This window comes from Lepidochelys kempii, chromosome 1, assembly GCF_965140285.1.
Source record: "Lepidochelys kempii isolate rLepKem1 chromosome 1, rLepKem1.hap1, whole genome shotgun sequence".
In the NCBI taxonomy this organism is placed as follows: Eukaryota; Metazoa; Chordata; order Testudines; family Cheloniidae; genus Lepidochelys; species Lepidochelys kempii.
The window spans coordinates 327,840,378-327,861,920 of NC_136380.1; the positions used below are offsets into that span (position 1 = coordinate 327,840,378).

At 41.2% G+C, this 21,543-nt stretch overlaps 1 protein-coding gene across 6 annotated transcripts in view; it reads left to right on the forward strand.

Moving 5' to 3' along the window:
* Positions 1 to 21,543, forward strand: part of ORC5 (origin recognition complex subunit 5) — a 121,136-nt gene that overhangs the window by 69,573 nt on the left and 30,020 nt on the right. The window contains exon 14 of one of the 6 annotated variants that reach the window (XM_078851157.1): positions 1,793 to 5,759. The exons of the other annotated variants lie outside the window; for them this stretch is intronic. Within the exon in view, the coding sequence (XP_078707283.1) occupies positions 1,793 to 1,855 (63 nt within the window). The 3' untranslated portion in view covers positions 1,856 to 5,759. Of the gene's footprint in view, positions 1 to 1,792; positions 5,760 to 21,543 lie in introns of those variants that run through there. 6 annotated transcript variants of the gene reach the window in all.

Sequence of the window (21,543 nt, forward strand, 5' to 3'; positions counted from 1 at the left end):
AAACTGCCCTCCACAAATCTCAGGTTTCCTGTGAAAGCCATTGAAGGACCAGAGAAATCAATGACTTGCACTCCTGACCACCCCCCCCTCTTGTGAATTCATCCTGTGGACTGACTTAACCAGTTGTGCTGCACAGTGTAATTTGGGAAGGGACACACTGAGTGGTGTTGCACTGCTGGCTGGCCAGTGTCAGCCCTCCCTTTTAGGAAGGCTGCTGTTGGTTAACCCAGCAACAAGCACTGGAACTCTGGCAGTTGAGAAGAGTGTGTTGCTGGCAAAGACCTTACTTCTGTGGGAATCCCTGGGAGAAAGATGAGCCATAGCTTTGCTGCTTTTAGGTCAAAGTACAAGCCTTATGTCTTTGCGTAGGGCTTCTCTCAATAATGGTAGCAGCAGAAAAGCCTGGCAGCGTCTCCTGAAAGACAATACTGAAAGTGATCCCACTACAGGAAAACATAGTATGAGGAAAGGGTGCAGAGACGGGTCCCTTAGTTAAACTGAAATGTTATCTGTGTAAATGGGGCATACATATAACTGGTGCACTAGAAACGCAGAGATGAATAAAAGGCCAGGCATTTCTCAATAACTGAAAGTTTAGAGTGTAAAAAATATATAACTTTTTTTATTCATAACTAATTATTTTTAGGCACAGTTAGCAGCTTAAATAAAAACTGAAATGTTTTAATACAACTTTTGATCATATGGACAGAATGCAAATGCAATCTGTCTGATTTGGAGATTTGTCATGAACATCTGATGGGGCAACCTTGAATATTTGAATGAAGATAATCTCAGTTGCCCTGCTGCTATCCACATGTAGAACACTAATAGCAGATTAATAGCAATAATTCAGTGTTTAATTTTTAAATATTCCACTTTTGTTTTGTTTATTAGTATTTGTTCTTGCAATATAATTCTAAATACAAATGGTATGTATGGATGTTGTTGTATATGCAGACATTTCTAGCAAGTTGTGATGGTAGATTATTATAACAGTGTAAATTCAATATTAAAAGATATTTATATATCTGAAGAGAGAAGTAATTTTAGTTATTGTAATCAATTTAATGCAAATAAAATGTACGTATTAAATTCATGATTATGTAATGTACATATTTTATAAATTTTTCTTTCTAATAATCAAATGATCAGACTCAGTATCCTGTGAAACAAGATGTCAGCTTCTTCAAGCGGCAGTGAATTCAAATTCTGATGAATTTGGCTCTAATGGGAGGGATGGTAGCAGGGGCATTGATTATAATTGATACACTAGAGATGTAAAAGCCAAGTTGATCTTGTTTAGTGATTGGATAGTGGTGAGTATAATTCAGGGTACCTGTGACCTAGATAAAATGGACATGTTGGTATACTGCTACCTAGGTATCAGAGCAAGAAGCATGAAAAAGAATGGCGAAGGATAACTTGGAGAATAATGGTGATGCTTTACTTATTATAACTTATATTGAAAACAAAAAGATTGACTGAAGGATTGCTGAAAGGACATGGGCAGAAAACTGAAGACTCTGGTTACAAAATGATCTTTTTCAGCCTTTCCTTTATTCATAAGTACTTGGCTCTGGAAAACTGTTTGCAACACCTATTTTCTAGCCTGACATGGTTTCTAACGGATGCATAATGCTGATGGTATAGAGAGAAGCTTTGTAATAATTTGTGTGAATGTAATGCTTCTGAAAGATGCTAGATTGACCACTCAGGAGATTGACATAATCTTTTTATTTATGGAATGCATACAGCATCACAGAGTAATCTCCTCTACATTGTATTTTTCTAGTGTCTAGAAGAATCATCAGGTGAATTCAACCTCCATGCCCATTCAACTTTTGGCTTCTCCTGAGACAGATAATGTGGTTGTCAGTTAGTGACAAATGAGTTGTTGTTGAATGTGATCTGGGCGCTTACACGCTACAAACTACTTTTGAGGCTATCAGAGTAATTTCATAAAACACATTAAGCTGCCATCAGAAATAGGAACTTTTGGTCATACCAGACTCATCTGTCTAAACAAATGTGACTTATAAATGTAAGGTTTTGTATACCACTACCAGTTCCCCAAGCTATTTGCTCCACTAGTCAAAAGCTTAACAGTTACAATTTGGCAACGAATTGTGTAGCACATTATCTAGGAGACTATGGTCATACCATAATATAGTGGCTGATAGAAAACCAGGAAATACATGGGAAAAGTTAACATATACAAACCAAAAGGTCTGGACAATATTCATGCTAATACCTGGAGCCAGATTATGATCTTATTCACGTCGACTAGTGCTGTACACCAGAAGTATCTCATTTTAAATCAAATTGCAACTCTTTTGGAGTAGGGTACTACTTAGGGGCTGATACTGACTTCAGTGGGGCCAGGATTTCAGCCAGTGTGAGTAAAGCTATTAGGATTTTTTATAGTATTCAGCACCATAGTATCAAAGATTGTTTAGCTGATCTCTTAAGAATGTACTGAACATTAGCAGTCACTTAGAAACATTCATGGATTACTGGGACTTCAGCAAAAAAATATTAAAAAAAAAAAACAAAACAAATGTGGTGAGTTTCAAAATGAAAAGTGATCATTGCAATTAATATCCAATTAATTTGTCTTCATTCCCTAGTAAAACTGTGAATCACATTTTTAAAAATATAAACCAAGTGCTAAGCACCCATCTTCTGGAAACCAAATTCCTTTAATGTGTGTCAAATTGAACAAACAAAAATCAAGGCATCCAAAATGACTAGTCACTTCAGAAATTTGTGGCCATAGAGAATAATAGCAACCAGATATATAAACAGCATGGATTTGTAGAGAACTCACACTAGTATGATTTTTTTCATAAATTATAATAAAACACTATTTAATACAGGTTATTCTGTCCCTTCCTTGTGTGTGCATGTGTTTTTTGGCGGGAATGGAAAGGGATAGCTTTGCTTTTGTTTTCTTATCAATATTACATATTGCTGTGCAACTAATGAAGGCCAAAGCTGATAAATTCAGCAAGATTTTGTAGAGGAAAATAACCTGAAATAGAGCTATTAGTAAGAAATACCTGGAAAGTGGTTATAATGAAAAAAAACCTAGAGATGAAAAGCAGCAAGAATTGGGGACTAGAGGGGACTGACTCTAATCAGAAGAAAGAGTAAAGGAAATGTGCATGCATACTTATTAATGTGTGCTTGGTGATGTACAGCCCAAGAGAGATGATTTCCCCACCCCCCAAATTTTGGCAAAATAGCTACAGAGCTGCAATATAACTGTCTGCAAGTATTTGAAGGCTGTAAATACCAGAAAAAGAATAATTTAGAAGTAATTAAACAAAAAATTAGAGGAAAATAGCTTTTAATACCATGAACAAGCTTCAGTCAGTGGTATCTTAAACTATTTAGAGGTCTCCCATGAGGTTTAGTGGAAGACTCCACTTCTTGAATCATTTAAAATGACACTGGACAAAGCACACACAAATATACTTTTACTAAAGCGTTCTGCATTGGGGGGGAGGAGAAAGAAGATGACTTAGATACTTTCCATCTCTAATTTTTATGATCACACAGTATAAATTGACAAAATAAGCCTCATAGTTTAGTAGGAAGGCATAATTTATGTAAATTCTCTTCAGAATAGGCATTAACCTTGATCCTTATTTCAATTCTGCATTAAGTCTTGCCTTTGATACAGTAATCTTAATTAAAAGTGAATATTTCATGATTTAATTCCATCCTCTCACCACAAGAACAATACTCTCTCCTCTAAATTACAAGTAAAAATGCCATCTGTAGAAAATAGTATTGCAAATTTCAAATTATAGGTTTGCATAAGGTGATATATATTAATAAAAATATCAAAACTTAGGGTTTTTTAACTGAAAAACTAACTCTTGTCTTTAAGATTTAATTTTTAAGGTTTAGGTTTAAAATTAGAAATATTTTTCCTTAATTTGACCTCTTTTATATATACTGAAACAGAGAGAAAATGTTTGTTCTACTAGTAACTCTCGTACTTTCAGTGAGAAGTACCACATTGATTAAGAATTTTTTTTTGCGTTAGTGTTGACATAAACATATGATCGTGTTTGGGTTTTTTTAAACAGTCTGTGCCATCTGAGTATTACTTTCCATTTCATGCACTCTTGAGAGTGAGAGAAGGTGGTCTTTTCAGCTTCATTTTATCTTTTTAAGGAGTTTGTGGAATGGCAGGTCAGGGATTTGGAAAGAAGAAAATGAGCGCCGAAGAGTTTGCACTTTGCTCCTGTATTTTCCTCCTTTGATTTTGATTTTGTTTCAGAACTCTCACATTAGTCTTAATAAACTAGCACTATTCTGAATAGTATTGATACTGGTTGTGTAAATGGTGCACAAAGAAAGATATCTTCTTGTCATAAGGGACTGTGCAATTGAAGTCACTACTAAACAAATACAGCTGTATTATTTCAAAACCCACAAATTCAACACTTGGCAAGAGGGGCAAAGACAACTGGGGAAGAGACATTTTGTTCAAGCTTCTAAAAGCAATTTGCAAGTAATCCAGAAATTACGTACACAGAATTATTTGGCAGAATAATTTGTAAACCTTCTAAAATCTTATTTTTCCAATTATACTGTTAGGAAAGTTGTTCATATGTAACAACATCTAAATAAGCATTGTACTGATACACAAATGAGAGAGTGAACAAACTGTCTGGGTGGCAAAAATATTCAGTCTTGACCATTACAGATATGTGCACTAAGAAAGGTTTAGGGGATAGGATCTGCTATTTAGAAGTGACTAACAGAATTAAAAACACACAAACTTTTGATTATACAACTCAGTTGTAACCCTGTCAGCGGTCAAGGAAACAATCAAACTACTGGAAGTATGCCTGGTATTTCAAAGGATTCAGTTCCACACTAGAGCTGACGATGGTATTCATAGAATCACAGTACAATTTCTGTAGAAATAAAGTTGTGATTAAAATGTAATGCCTTGATTGGGATGAGTTTTATTTTGCCTCTTTATTAAGTAGCTGATTTGATTGAGCTTTTGAACTCTGTGTATAAAAGCCCTGGAGCCTTTGGATATTTGAGGAGTTTGGACTAACCAATATCAATTATTTTGGCCTTCCCTCCAACTAGCAACTAGATTTCTTATTTATTTAAGAATTTTCTGATCACTTTCAGGACCTGAGAGGTTAATACCTCCTGACCTCATTTATCTATTGGTCAGATTCAAATATTGAGCTACAGCTATGATTGCTTAAGTGGTCACCCTTAAAAACATGTCATTTACTATTACCATTATTTCTACAGTTAACTATATTTAAGATTGGTAGAATGATTTTTTTTAATAATGTCAAATAATATCAGTGTTTGTTTTTATCAATTTAAATGTTCACTGTTGTAGGAAGTTTTTTGGGGGGTAGATACTGACCCTACACTTTGAGATTCAAAAAGTTAAAGATTCATAAATCGTTAAAGCACAAATTGTCAACATCATATGCCTAAATATCCTTACATCAACAAATCATACATGTTTCTACTATTCATTCAGTAGTCAATTTAAAACAAACCTAGTTTAAAAGCTGCCTGTATCACTAGAATTTGCCTATAAAGTCTTCCGTTCCCACAGTTAGGAGTTTTGAGAAATAAAAATTTATAATATATCAGGCTTTTTTTAGAAGTACTGGAATGTGTAATCTTTTGCTAGAGCCAGCAGATTATTCCAGTTTTCAAAAGCTCTCCAAATTTTGAGCTTATGGCCTTATAATAGTACAGAATGTTGAGCTGCCCAAGTCGGTCCTTGGAGAGGCACATGCAGTGTTTGTCTTGAACTTTTTTGAACAGGCTGAATGATCTTTCCACAAACATTAAAGTTACTTGCTCTGTGAGAATATGTAATGCCATGCTGGACATGACAGGCAATGACTGGATTTTACTTCTGCAGTATTCATGTGCTGTTACACTGTCATGACAGGGCACTTCACATGCCATGTACAAGTCAAAATTGTGCTTGACTTCTTACACTGTGCCAGGGAAAATGCACAGAGTATATTCCTAGTCACTAAAATTGTGTGACATCTGGGCCTTGACAAATGGATCAAACACTTTACAGTTGGAAAAAGTGATCCTGATCCAGTGTCTCTTGGATACATTGCAGGATATGGGTGCCTTTAGGTAATTTTGAAATTCTGATGCAAAAGCATTCATTGCTGATTAAAGGAATTGCGTTTTGAAGCCCATTGACTTGAGTTCCACTTCTTTTTTAGGTTTCATCTAAATCAGCAATAACTTGTAAACATCGCAATTAAACAGTGTATCAATGCGGTATATCAGGGTGCATTTGTGTCCATTTGCAAATGAAACCCTGTGGATTTGTCACAAAAATACATGAAGAAAATATAGTTTGCAGTACAGTTCTCACTGGTTTCCATCGTTCTCAACCATCTGGCAAAGTTTCCTTGCCTTCTTTGAGGTGACTGCATCCTCTTCAGTTGGAGAGTCTGTCACAGTCCCAATATGCATGATTGAATTTTCTGCCTTGAAACAGGAAACACAGCGTAAGAGTGCGCACGCAAACCTGATGGGCTCACATTGTTGATCACACAGTCTTTAAAAACACCCCCCTTGTCCTTGGCAAGTTTAAATATTTCTGGAAAATATACCACAAATTTGGTCACATCATGGAACTCGTTAGTTTTGATTGCAATGAACAATAGCTACATTCAATAGATGAGCAATATGTGGAACATGCAGCACATGTGGATACATTTCTTTTGAGCCCTTTACTAAGCATTGCATATACATCACAGAATCACAGCTAGTTGCCATACTTAAAATCTGAATACCTTGCCAGTCCAGCCAGGAATCAGTTGGCTATTCTGTTGTTTTGCCTGTAGCTCCAGGCCTCATGAGCCACATCCATTTTGGTTTACACAACAGTATACATGTAACCTATTCACAAGAAAGCACGAGCCTTATCACATCTAGAACTTCCAAGGCCAAGTATGGGGGAAGTATGTTAGGAAAGGGAGGTGAGCATTAGCTAGGTCTTGAGTTTGTACTTAACCTAAAACTTTTTCTTTTCTTTTTATGTTGCTAATACTAGAAGGTATTGAAAGGGGAGAGAATGGCTATCTCTGGAAGAACCCACGGGCCTACAGCTGGGGTCTGCAGGGTTTGAGACAGGCACTGCTTCCTTGTTACCATGAGGGGCGTAGGCAGGGTTGCCCCCAAGAGGCTATGCATTGCAGGAAGTCCTGCCCTAAGGGGACATGAGCAATAGCCCTCAATCATTCCCTGATTGGCTGGCACTCCTGTAGCCCATAGGATGGTTTAGATGAACAAATACATAGAAGCTAGGTTTTGAGCTAAAGTTAGCAAGTGTAGAAGAGTATGACAAATTGAAGTTGCTAGTGTGGGAAAGTTGGAGATACAGTGTTGTGGGAAAGTTAGAGTTAGCCAGGATATGACCCAGGGTTATGTTACCATTACATTTTGGATATAACTGGTTTGAACAAGGTTTTTAATGTGTGTTTTAAGAATTGTGAATGTTTTATTAAAATTAGGGCTGACAAGCAATTAATCGCACTATTAATAATAGAATACCATGAATTTAAATATTTTTGGATGTTTTCTACATTTTCAAATATATTGACTTCAGTTACTACACAGAATATGAAGTTTACAGTGCTCAGTTTGCAAATATTCGTAATCAAAAATAAATATAGTGTAAAAAAAAAAAGTATTTTTCAATCCCCCCATTTCATGTACTGTAGTGGAATCTCTTTATGATAAAAGTTGAATTTAAAAATGTAAAATTTATGTAAAAAGAACAAACACACTTGCATTCAAAAACAAAATAATGTAAAACTTTAGAGCCTACAAGTCCACTCAGTCCTATCTCTTATGCAGCCAATTGCTCAGACAAACAAGTTTGTTTACATTTGCAGGAGATAATGCTGCCTGCTTATTATTTACAATGTTACCTGAATGTGAGAACAGGCATTCCCATGGCACTGTTGTAGCCAGCGTCACAAGATATTTACATACCAGATGCCCTAAAGATTCATATGTCCCTTCATACTTCAACCACCATTCCAGAGGACATGCGTCCATGCTGATCACAGGTTCTGCTCAATAACAATTCAAAACAGTGTGGACCAAAGCATGTTCATTTTCATCATCTGAGTCAGATGCCACCAGCAGAAGGTTGATTTTCTTTTTTGGTGGTTCAGGTTCTGTGTTGCTCTTTTAAGACTTCTGACGCCTCGTCCCTCTCAGATTTTGTAATGCACTTCAGATTCTTCAACCTTGGGTCGAGTGCTGTAGTTATCTTTAGAGATCTCACATTGGTACCTTCTTTGAGTGTGGTCAGATCTGCTGTGAAAGTGTTCTTAAAGCGACGATGTGTAGGTCATCATCCGAGACTACTATAACATGAAATATATGGCAGAATGTGGGTAAAACAGAGCAGGCGACATGCAATTCTCCCCCAAAGAGTTCAGTCACAAATTTAATTAACGCATTATTTTTTTAATGAGCATCATCCGCATGGAAGCATGTCTCTGGAATGATGGCCTAGGCATGAAGGGGCGTACAAATATTTAGCATATCTGGCACATAAATACCTTGTAATGCCAGCTACAAAAGTGCCATGCGAACCTCTGTTCTCACTTTCAGGTGCCATTGTAAATAATAAGCAGTAAAGAATACGTGAGGCAGCCATGTGGAGTTCGGTACACACCTTTTCCTCTCACTGTGCTCTAGTACATTGTTTCTGCGACAGATGCCTCATTCGGCACAGCGGTCCTCCATTCCACGGTTCTGCCATCTTCCTCGCACCCTCCTGCTATCTAGGTACTGTTTGTCAATCATCCTTAGTGGAATACAATATGGGCCGTCACTTGAGGAGGAGGAGATGGGGTTACTTACCTGTAACTGGAGGTTCTTTAAGATGTGTGGTCCCTATCTGTATTCCACTGAGGGTTGTGTGCAGAGCCAGAGGTTTTCAAAGTAGTATGGCTCGGTGGTCCGTGCACATGCCCTTTATTGCCTCAGGCGAAACCATGGGGGAATACAAGGGCGCATGTGCAGACTGCCAAGCAGTACTACTTTCAAAAGCTCTGGCACATGCGTATAACCCTCAGATAGGGACCACACATCTTGAAGAACCTTCAGTTACAAGTAGCTAACCTCCTCTTCCAGTGTTCCTAATGTATACCATTGCAAAGTGTGCTTCAGAAAGAACTCTGTGTCAGAGCAGGACACTTACGCGCTGTTTAGAGAACCCAGTCTCCATAAAATACTGAATTCAGAGTTAAGACTCATACAGAGCCCATAATATGTGCATAAACTGTACTTAACTAAAGAATTCCACTGAAACCCTCCACAAACCGGTCAAACTCTTCTTTGCCAAGACAAAAATGGATAAAAATAAGTTTGTTTTTAGGCTAAGCTCTTTTGAAGTTACAGTGAGCCAAAAAAGTTGGGAAAATCTTTTTCCAAGTGAAATCACCTTTTTTTTTTTTATTATTTTTATTTAAATCCTTATCTCAAATGCCTTGTCTAATTATCCTCAGACTGACCATTAGGGTTTTTTTTTCTTCTGGAAGTAGAATGTATGTGTAATTTCAGGCAGATACATTTGGTGCAAGTACAATTAAATGGGGGTCAAAATTGGGCTTACAGTTGGAAGCTAGTTTTATTTTTAACTAGCTTTGTCTCCACAATAGATATATGGAAATGTTTTTCATAACTCTCTGATTTTTGAGTTTCAACCAGCGTATTATCCAGAGAGCGCTTTTGTCTGTTTCAGGATTGATCGCCTCCAAATGGACAAAAGTTAGGCATCCATGCAGATTCTTTTGGATCAGTTAACTGATTAATACCACTGACTAGAGTTTACAACTCTAATGTTGTCGTAGATGTGCTGTTTAGTCATTATATATTTGAATACTTGGTTGCATAAATTAATGGTTTCTCACCAGCAGCTTGGAAAAGGGATCTGGTCTGTGAATATGGTGTCTGATGATTTAAGCTGTAAGCAGGGAAGCTAACCTTCAAGAATTTCTGCAACCAGCCGAAAAGCAGCATTTAGGACGATAAATTACTTCTTGAAACGAGTCTCTTTAAGATCTTAAGCTTTGTATGCGTGTTTTGTTTTATTTGCTTAGTAATCTGTTTTGTTGTGTTTGCTGTCCCTTATAATCACTTAAAATTTACCTTTTATAGTTAAACTTACTACTTGTTTATAATATAACCCAGTTTATGCAATTCATATCTGGGGTGGGAGGCAAGAAGCTGTGCATATCTCTTTCCGCATTGAGGGGGAGGGTGAATTTTTATGAGCTTGTGCTATTTAGTCTTTTCTATATAGTGCGAGACAATATTATTTTGGTTTACTCCCCAAAGGGGGTGTGCACTTGAGTGCTGGACAATTTCCTAGTTGAATTTTCCCATAGAGAGCTGCTTGCAGACTCTGTGTGATTCTACAGCTGGTGTGTCCCCACCCGTGTGTGTGTGCGCTGCCAGAGGCCAGAGAGCCTGATTCAGCAAAACAGGGAGAGGGAGCCCAGGCTAGTGGAGCAGGTGGGTTCAGTGAAACCCAAGCACATCAGGTGGCATCCTGGACTTGGGGGGTCCAACCTGTCATGCTCTGTGTCTTGTCTTGTTCCAGGCCCCTCAAGTTCTGTTGGCTGCAATACTTTCATGGCTCGCTCACAGTGCAGCAGAAGCCTAGGTTACCACATCTTTGCAGACCGTTCCAAGAGGAATTGTGTCTGTGATGAACTGCTGGTTGAAGTTCTGGACAGGGCCAACAAGCAGGCCTAGTACCAAAGACTTATAGCTGGAGGAAAGGCATAGCAAGAGGCCAGCAGGAAGGCTCAGGCTGGCTGTGCACCTTGAGGACTGGGCTGCAGCATGGGAGCAGGTATTTACTTTGCAGTTCCTGGAATAGGCGTGTTAGCTAGGGTAGGATGACAGAGCTCAGCAGAAAGAACTGTTTGAGTGGCTCCTATCACTAGTGGCTGCAAAAGTACTGGCTCCTGCTCCACCCACACCACAGCTTGATTCCCTTTGGTGGTAATCTGCATTGAAGTCCAGGAACAGCTTGGACAACTCCATGGCTGGATGGCCCGTGCAGTCGGGCCATGTGACTGAGTGGGCAGGGCAATTGTACCCCATGCAGTCCTCCATATTTATTCCCTCCCCCATGAATGCCTCCACCCCTCACCCCTGGTACCAAATGCACAGCAAATATAGAAGGGAGGAAAGGAGAAGGGGGGGGAGCAGAGAACAAGCAACAATAGGGGGCTTTTGTCTTATACTTGGTTTCATTGTGCAGTTTTTGTAAAGGTTTTCTCGTTACTGGTGTTTTGGTATGATAATGGCACATGGTAAGTGGTCAGGTTATTCATAAGTATGTTGCATGGCAGTCAATCCCCCCTCCTTCCCCACACACACACTTTCAGCACATTCATAAAGGTACTATTTTCCATTGGCCCTTGCAAGTTCATAATGTGAGAGCACACCTTACTTCTGTTGCCTGGGTGCCTCGAGCTCCAGCTGTGGTAGGTGCACTTTCTGGCTGAGTACCGATTTAGCAGTCCATCACTGTCATAGTTCCCGTCAAAGGGTAATAGCTCACCTTTGGCTTCACAAAGACAGTGAAGAGCACAGCAAGCCACAATAATGTGCACCACATGGATGACACTGGAATCTAAATGTCTGTAGATATCTCCAACCGGATTTAAATATGCCAAACGCACTTTCAACAACCTGCTGAGTATAATTAAACCTTCTTTTTCCAGGTCTCTGATATCAGTGCAGTTTCATAGGCCAAGGCAAAGGAGGGTACACAGGGTCCCCCCAGAATAACCATGGGAGACAGTAACTCCCTTTATGACAATGTCATTTGGTGGAGTAGTGTCCTAGCCTGTCCATGAATATAGACTCCTGATCAGCATCATGAACTTTTCCAATGCAGCCCACTTTGACATTCATAAATTGGCCTCTAGTCCACAAAGGCCTGTATAACAATGGAGTATTACTCTTTGTGGCTTATATTCTCATGTGCTCTTTGAGGAGGGCAAAGTATGGATATGAGTTCATAAGCAGCCCCAGTGTAGTTTGTAAACCCTGTTATCTCAAATCCAGTAATTACTTCAGGAATAACTTTTATGCCTGCCATCTTGGGGTAAACCACATGCCTGATCGATCCAGAAACCTCCACCACCACTTTACCTACAGTTGAATTTCCAGCACCAAACTGCTCGGCAACAAACCTGTAGCATTATGGGGTAGCCAGCTTCCAAAAGAGTGTAGCAACCCACTTCTGGACCAGCAAGGTTGGCCTTGTGTGTGTTTTTATGCTGGAGAGTCAGTGCAAGCTGCTCACAAAGCTCCAGAAATGTAGCTTTCTTCATGCAAAAGTTCTGCACTCCCTGCTGGTCATCCCAGGTTTGCAAGATAATGCCCCACCAGTCTAGGCTTGTGGCTGTGCTCCAGAACTCCTAGCTGCAGCTATACTGAGAGTTGTGAGCAGTATCAGCCAGTTTGAGTCTGATATGTCTATCTCCTTCTCCTGCTCCATTAACTCTGTCAGGTGCCTTTGGTGGGTTAAAAAAATACTGCCACAATGTGCTCCATTGTCTCACGGAAGCTCAGCTCGTTTTCTGAAACGGCAAAAGCAGAAGCAAGATAAGTTCTTCAAATGATGCCTTCTCCATGCTGCTGGCTCAGGTTACTGGGAGTGCACAGACCAAAATGACAGCCCAGAAGAAGGTGTAGGCAGACTGTTCAAACTTCCTGTAACGAGCAGGGTGGAGACTGTGCTGCACTGTGATGAAGGGCCTAGAATGGATACATTTCAGGAGGGCACTAGGTAGTCTGGGACATGGTTAGTTGGACTCAGGTCTGTGTACTGCAGTATGGATGCCAGAGCCCCCAGATTCAAGCCTGGCTTAGAAAATTTTTAACCTAAAGTTGACAATCAGTGTAGACACTCATGCCCTGGGTTCTCTAACCTGGAATCTGCTGACTTGAATCCCACTAACCTTGGGCTTACATTGTAGAGTAGACATACCCTTTGTCACGAGCCATGATGGGAGTAGTGTTTCTGTGTGTGGGACTAGTGACACTGCTCTTAGAATACTGCTTTCAGTTTTGGACTTCTTAACATTAGAAAGACATCAACAAAGAGGAGGGAATTTAGAGGAGAGCAACAAAAGGAGGTGGATGGAGTAATTTAGGTAGAGGAAAGAATAAAAGAAAATACATATAGCTTGGTCATGCAGTGCTTTAACTATGGGGATATGACTGTATATACGTATTTGAAGGATATAAACAATTTGGAAAGAGAGAATAGGGCACAGAAGAAGGTATAATAAAAAATAATGGGATGCAATTAACCAGAGAGTTGTAGGCCAAATACTAGAAAAGAATTCCACATTTTGTTAAACTAGGAAATGATCTCCCAGGTTAAGTGGTGGAGTCAATTAAGATGTGACAGTGTTGTTAGGTGATATTCATATTACCCAACTTAGTGTCTTCCAGGGTAAATGTTAAGAACCTGGGGCAAAGCAACATAGAAGAACAGACATCTGACATTGAAGTTGAAAAGTAAATGCCATTTTTTGGTATTATACTGTAATATTCTGACTTGCCTTCATTCAGAACAATAGCCTTTCCTTTTTAAAAGAACTTATGAAAACTAAATTTTCATCTGTTATAATTACAATACTAACTTTCTAAAATATTATCCTAGTTTAAAAAAAATTGTATTATAGGATTGTTACTCATTATTAAGATAAGATTATGTCACGGAGATCACGGATTCCGTGACTCCCGGAGATCTCGGTGACATTTTCCACCTCCGCCCTGGGGTGGCAGGGCCAGAACTGTCAGGGGGCGGGGGCAGCTCTCAGTGCCATGGAGATCCCATACAGCTCTCAGCCACCAGCCCCGGAGCTCGAAACCACTGCAGGCTGTGGGGAGACCCCAGAACTCCCAGGCCTCACAGGCAGCAGGTGCTGCCCCACCCCCTCCCTGCAGCAGGGCTAGGGTTCTCAGCCCCACCCCGCCTTGGAGTTCAGTCATTCCCTGTCAGCCCCCTCCCCATTATTTTTAGTAAAAGTCACAGACAGGTCACAGGCTTCCATGAATATTTGTTTATTGCCTGCGACCTGTCCGTGACTTTTACTAAAAATAACCATGACAAAATCTTAACCTTACTCATTGTTCAAATAATTTTTAGAAGGAAGTGCTTCTTCTGGTTTTACAAAGGCTGACATACTTTACATACTCTGGGACTGCTTCTGACTGAATCATTTTGAACAGCTTTTTATGCTAGCATAATTTGTACTGGGGTCATTGAATTTAACTCCATGAGACTAATTCTGCACAGTCATTTTGCTGGAAATGTGTTTTCTAAATGACATCTGGTTTTCAAACTGCCTTTCGTTATACAGTAGTGGCTTTAACATCTATATGAATGTAACTACCAGAAGCAGTGGGTTTTGAGCAAGTGCAGCCAACAATGTTATATTTTTTGCTCTAAAAAAAGCTATGTATTTTCATTAGGCTGCAAAACGTTAGCATTTATGATTCAGAAAGAGAGCAGTAAGAAGGCACTTACCCAAGTATGTCATACCCTAATTGGAGAATGACCGTCCTTAATTTTTCAATAGGTTTTGGTTTCAAAACCATAAAACAGATGAAAGTTGTGGTTGAAAGTAAGCCAAACTAAAGAGTTATTATTAGTACTCCCTTTCTGGGCCGGGTAATTGAGAATTGTAGATTCCAGAGATGGAAAATATCTATTAGATCATCTAGATGCATAGATTCCAAGACCAGAAGGGACCATTGTGATCATCTAGGCCAGGGGTCGGCAACCTATGGCACGCGTGCCGATTTTTAATGGCACGCTGCTGCCTGCCGGGTCCCAGCCGCCGGCCCCGCTCAGCCCGCTGTCGAACCCAGGCCGGCAGCGGGCTGAGCGGGGCCGGTGGCTGGGACCCCAGCAGGCAGCAGCGTGCCATTAAAAATCCTGCCCACCCCGGCTCGCTCTTCGCCCGCCTGCCCTCCCTCCCTCTCGCCGATCAGTTTTTGGCCCTTGCATGGAAGGGTGAGATGCGGAGCTGGTGCACGCTCGCTGCTCCGGGGAGGAGACGGAGAAGAGGTGGGGAAGTGGGGTGAAATCAGGGCATATCCCCTCCAGCCCCCTGCTGTGAGCCGCTCTGGGCAGGGGGCTGGGAGCACCCCCATGACCCTAGCCCACGACCCTAGCCCACACCCCCAGCCCTCTGCCCTGACTCCTGCACCCCCCACATTCCCACCCCCACCCTGCCTGTCTGGGGTTCTGGCTGCCGGCCCCTTGCCAGCTGGGGTCCCGGCCGCAGGTCCCGCTCAGCCTGCTACCAGGCTAGGTGAACGGAACCCCAGGCTGGCAGTGGGCTGAGCGGGCCAGCGGCGTAAGATCAGCATTTTAATTTTGAAAACCTTGTTTACTTTACATACGACAGTAGTTTAGTTATATAATATGTAGACCTATAGAGAGAGACCTTCTAAAAAACGTTAAAATGTATTATTGGCACACAAAACCTTAAATTAAAGTGAATAAATGAAAACTCGGCACACCACTTCTGAAAGGTTGCCAACCCCTGATCTAGTCTAATCTCCTGTATAACACAGGCCATATATCTTGGTCAAAATAATTTCTAGATCGTATATTTTAGAAAAACATCCAATCTGGGTTTAAAATTTGTCCATGATGGAGAATCCACCGTGATTGCTAGTAAATTGTTCCAATAATTAATTACTCTCACAATAGACAATTACCCTCATTTCCTGTCTGAATTTGTTTAACTTCGGCTTCCAGCCATTGGAACATGTTATATCTTTCTCTGCTACATTGAAGAACACATAAATAAATATTTGTTCTTCATGTAGATACCCATAGGCTGTAATCCAGTCCCCCTTAACCTTCTCTCTGGTAAGCTAAATAAGCTAAATTGAGCTCCTTGAATCTATCACTATAAGGCATGTTTTCTACTTCTTTAATCATTCTCATGACTCTTCTGTGAACCCTCTCCAATTTATCAACATCTTTCTTGAATTGTGGGCACCAGAACTGGACACAGTGTTCCAGTGGCAGTTGCCCCAGTGCCAAATATAGAAGTCGAATAACATCTCTACTTGAGATTCCCCTGTTTATGCATCCCAGGATTGCATTAGCTCTTTTGGCCACAGCGTGTCACAGGGAGCTCGTGTTCAGTTGGTTACTTACCATGACCCCCACATTTTTTTCAGAGTCACTGCTTCCCAGGATAGTCTATCATCCTGTAAGTGTGGCCTATATTCTTTGTTCCTAGATGTGTACATTGACATTTAGCTGTATTAAAACAAATATTGTTTGCTTGAGCCCAGCTTACCAAGCGATCCAGATCGCTCTGAATCAGTTACCTCTCCTCTCCAAATTTTTGTATCATATGTAAACTTCATCATTGATGATTTTGATTTCATCCTGGTCATTGATAAAAATGTTAACTAGCATAGGACCAAGAACCAGTTTCTGTGGGACCCTAATGGAAGCACATGCACTCAATGATAATTCCTTGTTGACAGTTACATTTTGAGACCTATTTGCTAGCCAGTTTTTAATCCATTAATGTGTGCCATGTTAATTTTATATTGTTTTATATAGTTTTTTAATCAAAATGTGTGGTACAATTTTCAGAAGTTTTAAGTATATTACATCAACTTGTTACTATTATCAGTCAAACTTGTAATCTCTTCAAATAACGTATCAGGTTACTTTGACAAGATCTATTTTCCATAAACCCATATTGATTGGCATTAATTATATTACCCTCCAATTCTGTATTAATAGAGTCTCATATCAGCATCTCTGTTATCTTGTCCAGGATAGATGTCTGGCTGACAGGCCTATAATTACCTAGGTCATCTTATTTACCCTTTTTAAAAATTGGCACAATATTATCCAGACCTGCTGATTTAAAAATGTCTAACATTAGTAACTTCTCTGTAACATCCTCCAGAGATACTAGTGGAATGGATTCAGAGTAACAGCCGTGTTCGTCTGTATTCGCAAAAAGAAAAGGAGTACTTGTGGCACCTTAGAGACTAACCAATTTATTTGAGCATAAGCTTTCGTGAGCTACAGCTCACTTCATCAGATGCATACTGTGGAAAATACAGAAGATGTTTTTATACACACAGATCATGAAAAAATGGGTGTTTATCAGTACAAAAGGTTTTCTCTCCCCCCACCCCACTCTCCTGTTGGTAATAGCTTATCTAAAGTGATCACTCTCCTTACAATGTGTATGATAATCAAGGTGGGCCATTTCCAGCACAAATCCAGGGTTTAACAAGAACGTCTGAGGAACAGTGCAGGGGGGGAAGGAAAAACAAGGGGAAATAGGTTACTTTTTATAATGAATCAACCATTCCCAGTCTCTATTCAAGCCTAAGTTAATTGTATCCAATTTGCAAATTAATTCCAATTCAGCAGTCTCTTTGGAGTCTGTTTTCGAAGTTTTTTTGTTGAAGGATAGTCACTTTGAGATCAGAAATCGCGTGACCAGAGAGATTGAAGTGTTCTCCGACTGGTTTATGAATGTTATAATTCTTGACATCTGATTTGTGTCCATTTATTCTTTTACGTAGAGACTGTCCAGTTTGACCAATGTACATGGCAGAGGGGCATTGCTGGCACATGATGGCATATATCACATTGGTAGATGTGCAGGTGAACGAGCCTCTGATAGTGTGGCTGATGTGATTAGGCCCTGTGATGGTGTCCCCTGAATAGATATGTGGGCACAGTTGGCAACGGGCTTTGTTGCAAGGATAGGTTCCTGGGTTAGTGATTCTGTTGTGTGGTATGTGGTTGCTGGTGAGTATTCGCTTCAGGTTAGGGGGCTGTCTGTAGGCAAGGACTGGCCTGTCTCCCAAGATTTGTGAGAGTGTTGGGTCGTCCTTCAGGATAGGTTGTAGATCCTTAACAATGCGTTGGAGGGGTTTTAGTTGGGGGCTGAAGGTGGCGGCTAGTGGCGTTCTGTTGTTTTCTTTGTTAGGCCTGTCCTGTAGTAGGTGACTTCTGGGAACTCTTCTGGCTCTATCAATCTGTTTCTTCACTTCCGCAGGTGGCTATTGTAGTTGTAAGAATGCTTGATAGAGATCTTGTAGGTGTTTGTCTCTGTCTGAGGGGTTGGAGCAAATGCAGTTGTATCGCAGAGCTTGGCTGTAGACAGTGGATCGTGTGGTGTGGTCAGGGTGAAAGCTGGAGGCATGTAGGTAGGAATAGCGGTCAGTAGGTTTCCAGTATAGGGTGGTGTTTATGTGACCATCGTTTATTAGCTCTGTAGTGTCCAGGAAGTGGATCTCTTGTGTGGACTGGACCAGGCTGAGGTTGATGGTGGGATGGAAATTGTTGAAATCATGGTGGAATTCCTCAAGGGCTTCTTTTTCATGGGTCCAGATGATGAAGATGTCCTCAATATAGCGCAAGTAGTGTAGGGGTGTTAGGGGACGAGAGCTGAGGAAGCGTTGTTCTAAGTCAGCCATAAAAATGTTGGCATACTGGGGGTGGGGAGAAAACCTGGATTTGTGCTGGAAATGGCCCACCTTGATTATCATACACATTGTAAGGAGAGTGATTACTTTGGATAAGCCAGTAGGAGAGTGGGGTGGGGAGAGAGAAAACCTTTTGTAGTGATAAACACCCATTTTTTCATGGTCTGTGTGTATAAAAACATCTTCTGTATTTTCCACAGTATGCATCACCTATTCGACATTGGTGAGGCCTCATCTGGAGTACTGCCTATTCGACATTGGTGAGGCCTCATCTGGAGTACTGTGTCCAGTTTTGGGCCCCACACTTCAAGAAGGATGTGGATAAATTGGAGAGAGTCCAGCGAAGGGCAACAAAAATGATTAGGGGACTGGAACACATGAGTTATGAGGAGAGGCTGAGGGAGCTGGGATTGTTTAGCCTGCAGAAGAGAAGAATGAGGGGGGATTTGATAGCTGCTTTCAACTACCTGAAAGGGGGTTCCAAAGAGGATGGCTCTAGACTGTTCTCAATGGTATCAGATGACAGAACGAGGAGTAATGGTCTCAAGTTGCAGTGGGGGAGGTTTAGATCGGATATTAGGAAAAACTTTTTCACTAAGAGGGTGGTGAAACACTGGAATGCGTTACCTAGGGAGGTGGTAGAATCTCCTTCCTTAGAGGTTTTTAAGGTCAGGCTTGACAAAGCCCTGGCTGGGATGATTTAACTGGGAATTGGTCCTGCTTTGAGCAGGGGGTTGGACTAGATGACCTTCTGGGGTCCCTTCCAACCCTGATATTCTATGATTCTGTGATTCGTCCGATGAAGTGAGCTGTAGCTCACGAAAGCTTATCTTCAAATAAATTGGTTAGTCTCTAAGGTGCCACAAGTACTCCTTTTCTTTTAGTGGAATGGAAACAGTGTTATCACCATATGATGAGACTATATCAACTGTTTTTCCCCCAAATACAGAACAGAAATATTTAACTTCTGCCTTTTCCGCATTATTATTAACTGTTCTATCACTTCCATCTGGTAATGGTCCAATATTATGGTCAGGATTCTTTATGTTCCTAATGTAGTTAAAAAACTCCTTTTTATTGTCCCTAACACTGCTGGCCCTAGAGTTCCTCTTGTGTCCCTTTGCTTCCCTTATCAATTTCTGCAGTTCCTAACTTCTGATTTATATTAATTACCATCAACTTTCCCTTTTGTCCATTTGTTATCTATCATTTTTAAAAAAAGTTTTTATTGTTCCCTTCACTTCTCTAAACAAGGTCAGCTTTTTATGGGATTGTGGCTTTTGGAGCATCTTTTAAGGTGCTCTTCAGTGTTTCCCAATTATCATTTACATTTTTCTGATTAAATTCTTCGTCCCAGCTGATTTGGTTTAATGGTTTTCAGGTTTTAAAATTGGCTCTATTAAAGCACCAAGTGTATACTGATCTGACTTTATTCTGCTTGCACATTATAAATGTGATCAGGTCAGGATCGCTTGTACCTAAGCAATCAGTTCCTCTTTATCTGTTAATACAAGGTCTAATAACAAATTTTCCCATGTAGCTGCAACAGTTCTTGCGTTAGGAAATTCATATATAATATTTAGAAATTCCAAGGATGATTTAGTGCTGGCAGCATCAGATGTCCAGCGTATGTCACTCAAATTGAAATTCACAATGATCATGCAGCTTTTTTTCCAAGATCATTTTCTTGGAGTTATCAGTAACTTAGAAACAGGTAATGCCATTCTTCACACAGTGGAGAGATAGGCAAACTGCCGCCCGCGGGCCACATCTGGCCTGTGGGTCCATCCTGCCCGGTCTCTGAGCTCCCGGCCAGGGAGGCTAGCCCCCAGCCCCTCCCCCGCTGTTCCCCCTTCCCCGCAGCCTCAGCGCGCTGTGCCGCCAGCACTCTGGCCCGCTGCTCTGGCCGGGCAGGACAGCAGCGTGGCTGTGCGCTCATGCCGCTCTGAGCAGCATGGTAAGGGGAGGGGGTCCCGGCGGGCAGTCAGGGGACAGGGAACAGGAGGCAGTTGGATGGGGTGGAGGTTCTGGTGGGGGGCGGATAGGGGGTGGGGTGTGGATAGGGGTTGGAGCAGTCTGGGGCAGGGAGCGGTGGAGGGGTTGGATGGGGGTGGGAGTGTGGATAGGAGTCGGGGCAGTCGCGACAGTGAGCAGGGGGATTGAATGGGGGGAAGGGGCAGTTGGGGCAGGGGTCCCGGGAGGGGGCATTCAGGGGACAAGGAACGGGGGGGTTGGATGGGTCGGGAGTTTTGAGGCGGGCAGTCAGGGGGTGGGAAGTGGGTGGAGGTAGATAGGAGGCAGGGGCCAGGCTGTTCGGGGAGGCACAGCCTTCCCTACCCGGCCCTCCATTAAGTTTCGCAACCTGGATGTGGCCTTCAGGCCAAAAAGTTTGCCCACCCCTGATAGAGTGCTATTCTCCCTCCCATTTTGCCCATACAGTCCTTCTTAAATTGGTTATAACCATTGATTTTAATAATCCAATAGTGCAAATCATCCCACTGGGTTTCACTAATAACAACTAGATTGAACTTATGCTCATAAATGAGCAATTCCAGTCCTTTTGTTTGTTACTCAGGCTCCTGGCATTAGTGTGTAGGCAATTTCAGTTTTGGTCTGAGTTCTTATCTTCCATCTTTTTACCCTCCCCTTTTGCTATTAGTTTAATGCTGTCCTGACTACTCTAGCCATTTTGCCCACGAGAAGATTGGTTCCCCTTCTACTGAGGTGAAGGCCACCCAAACTATACAGCCATCTCACCATAGAAGGATGTTCCACAAAATCAAAACCCTATACCTCTTAGCTGTCAACGGTTCACTCCAGAATCTTCTGTCTTCTTTTGTTCATGAGTTAGGAATGATCTCAAAGAGGAAGACTTGGATATTCTTCAGCATGCTTCCGAGTTCCATGAAGTCCTCTGTTATCTGTGAGATATCCCACAAGTCAAGAGCATCTCAACTCTTTGGC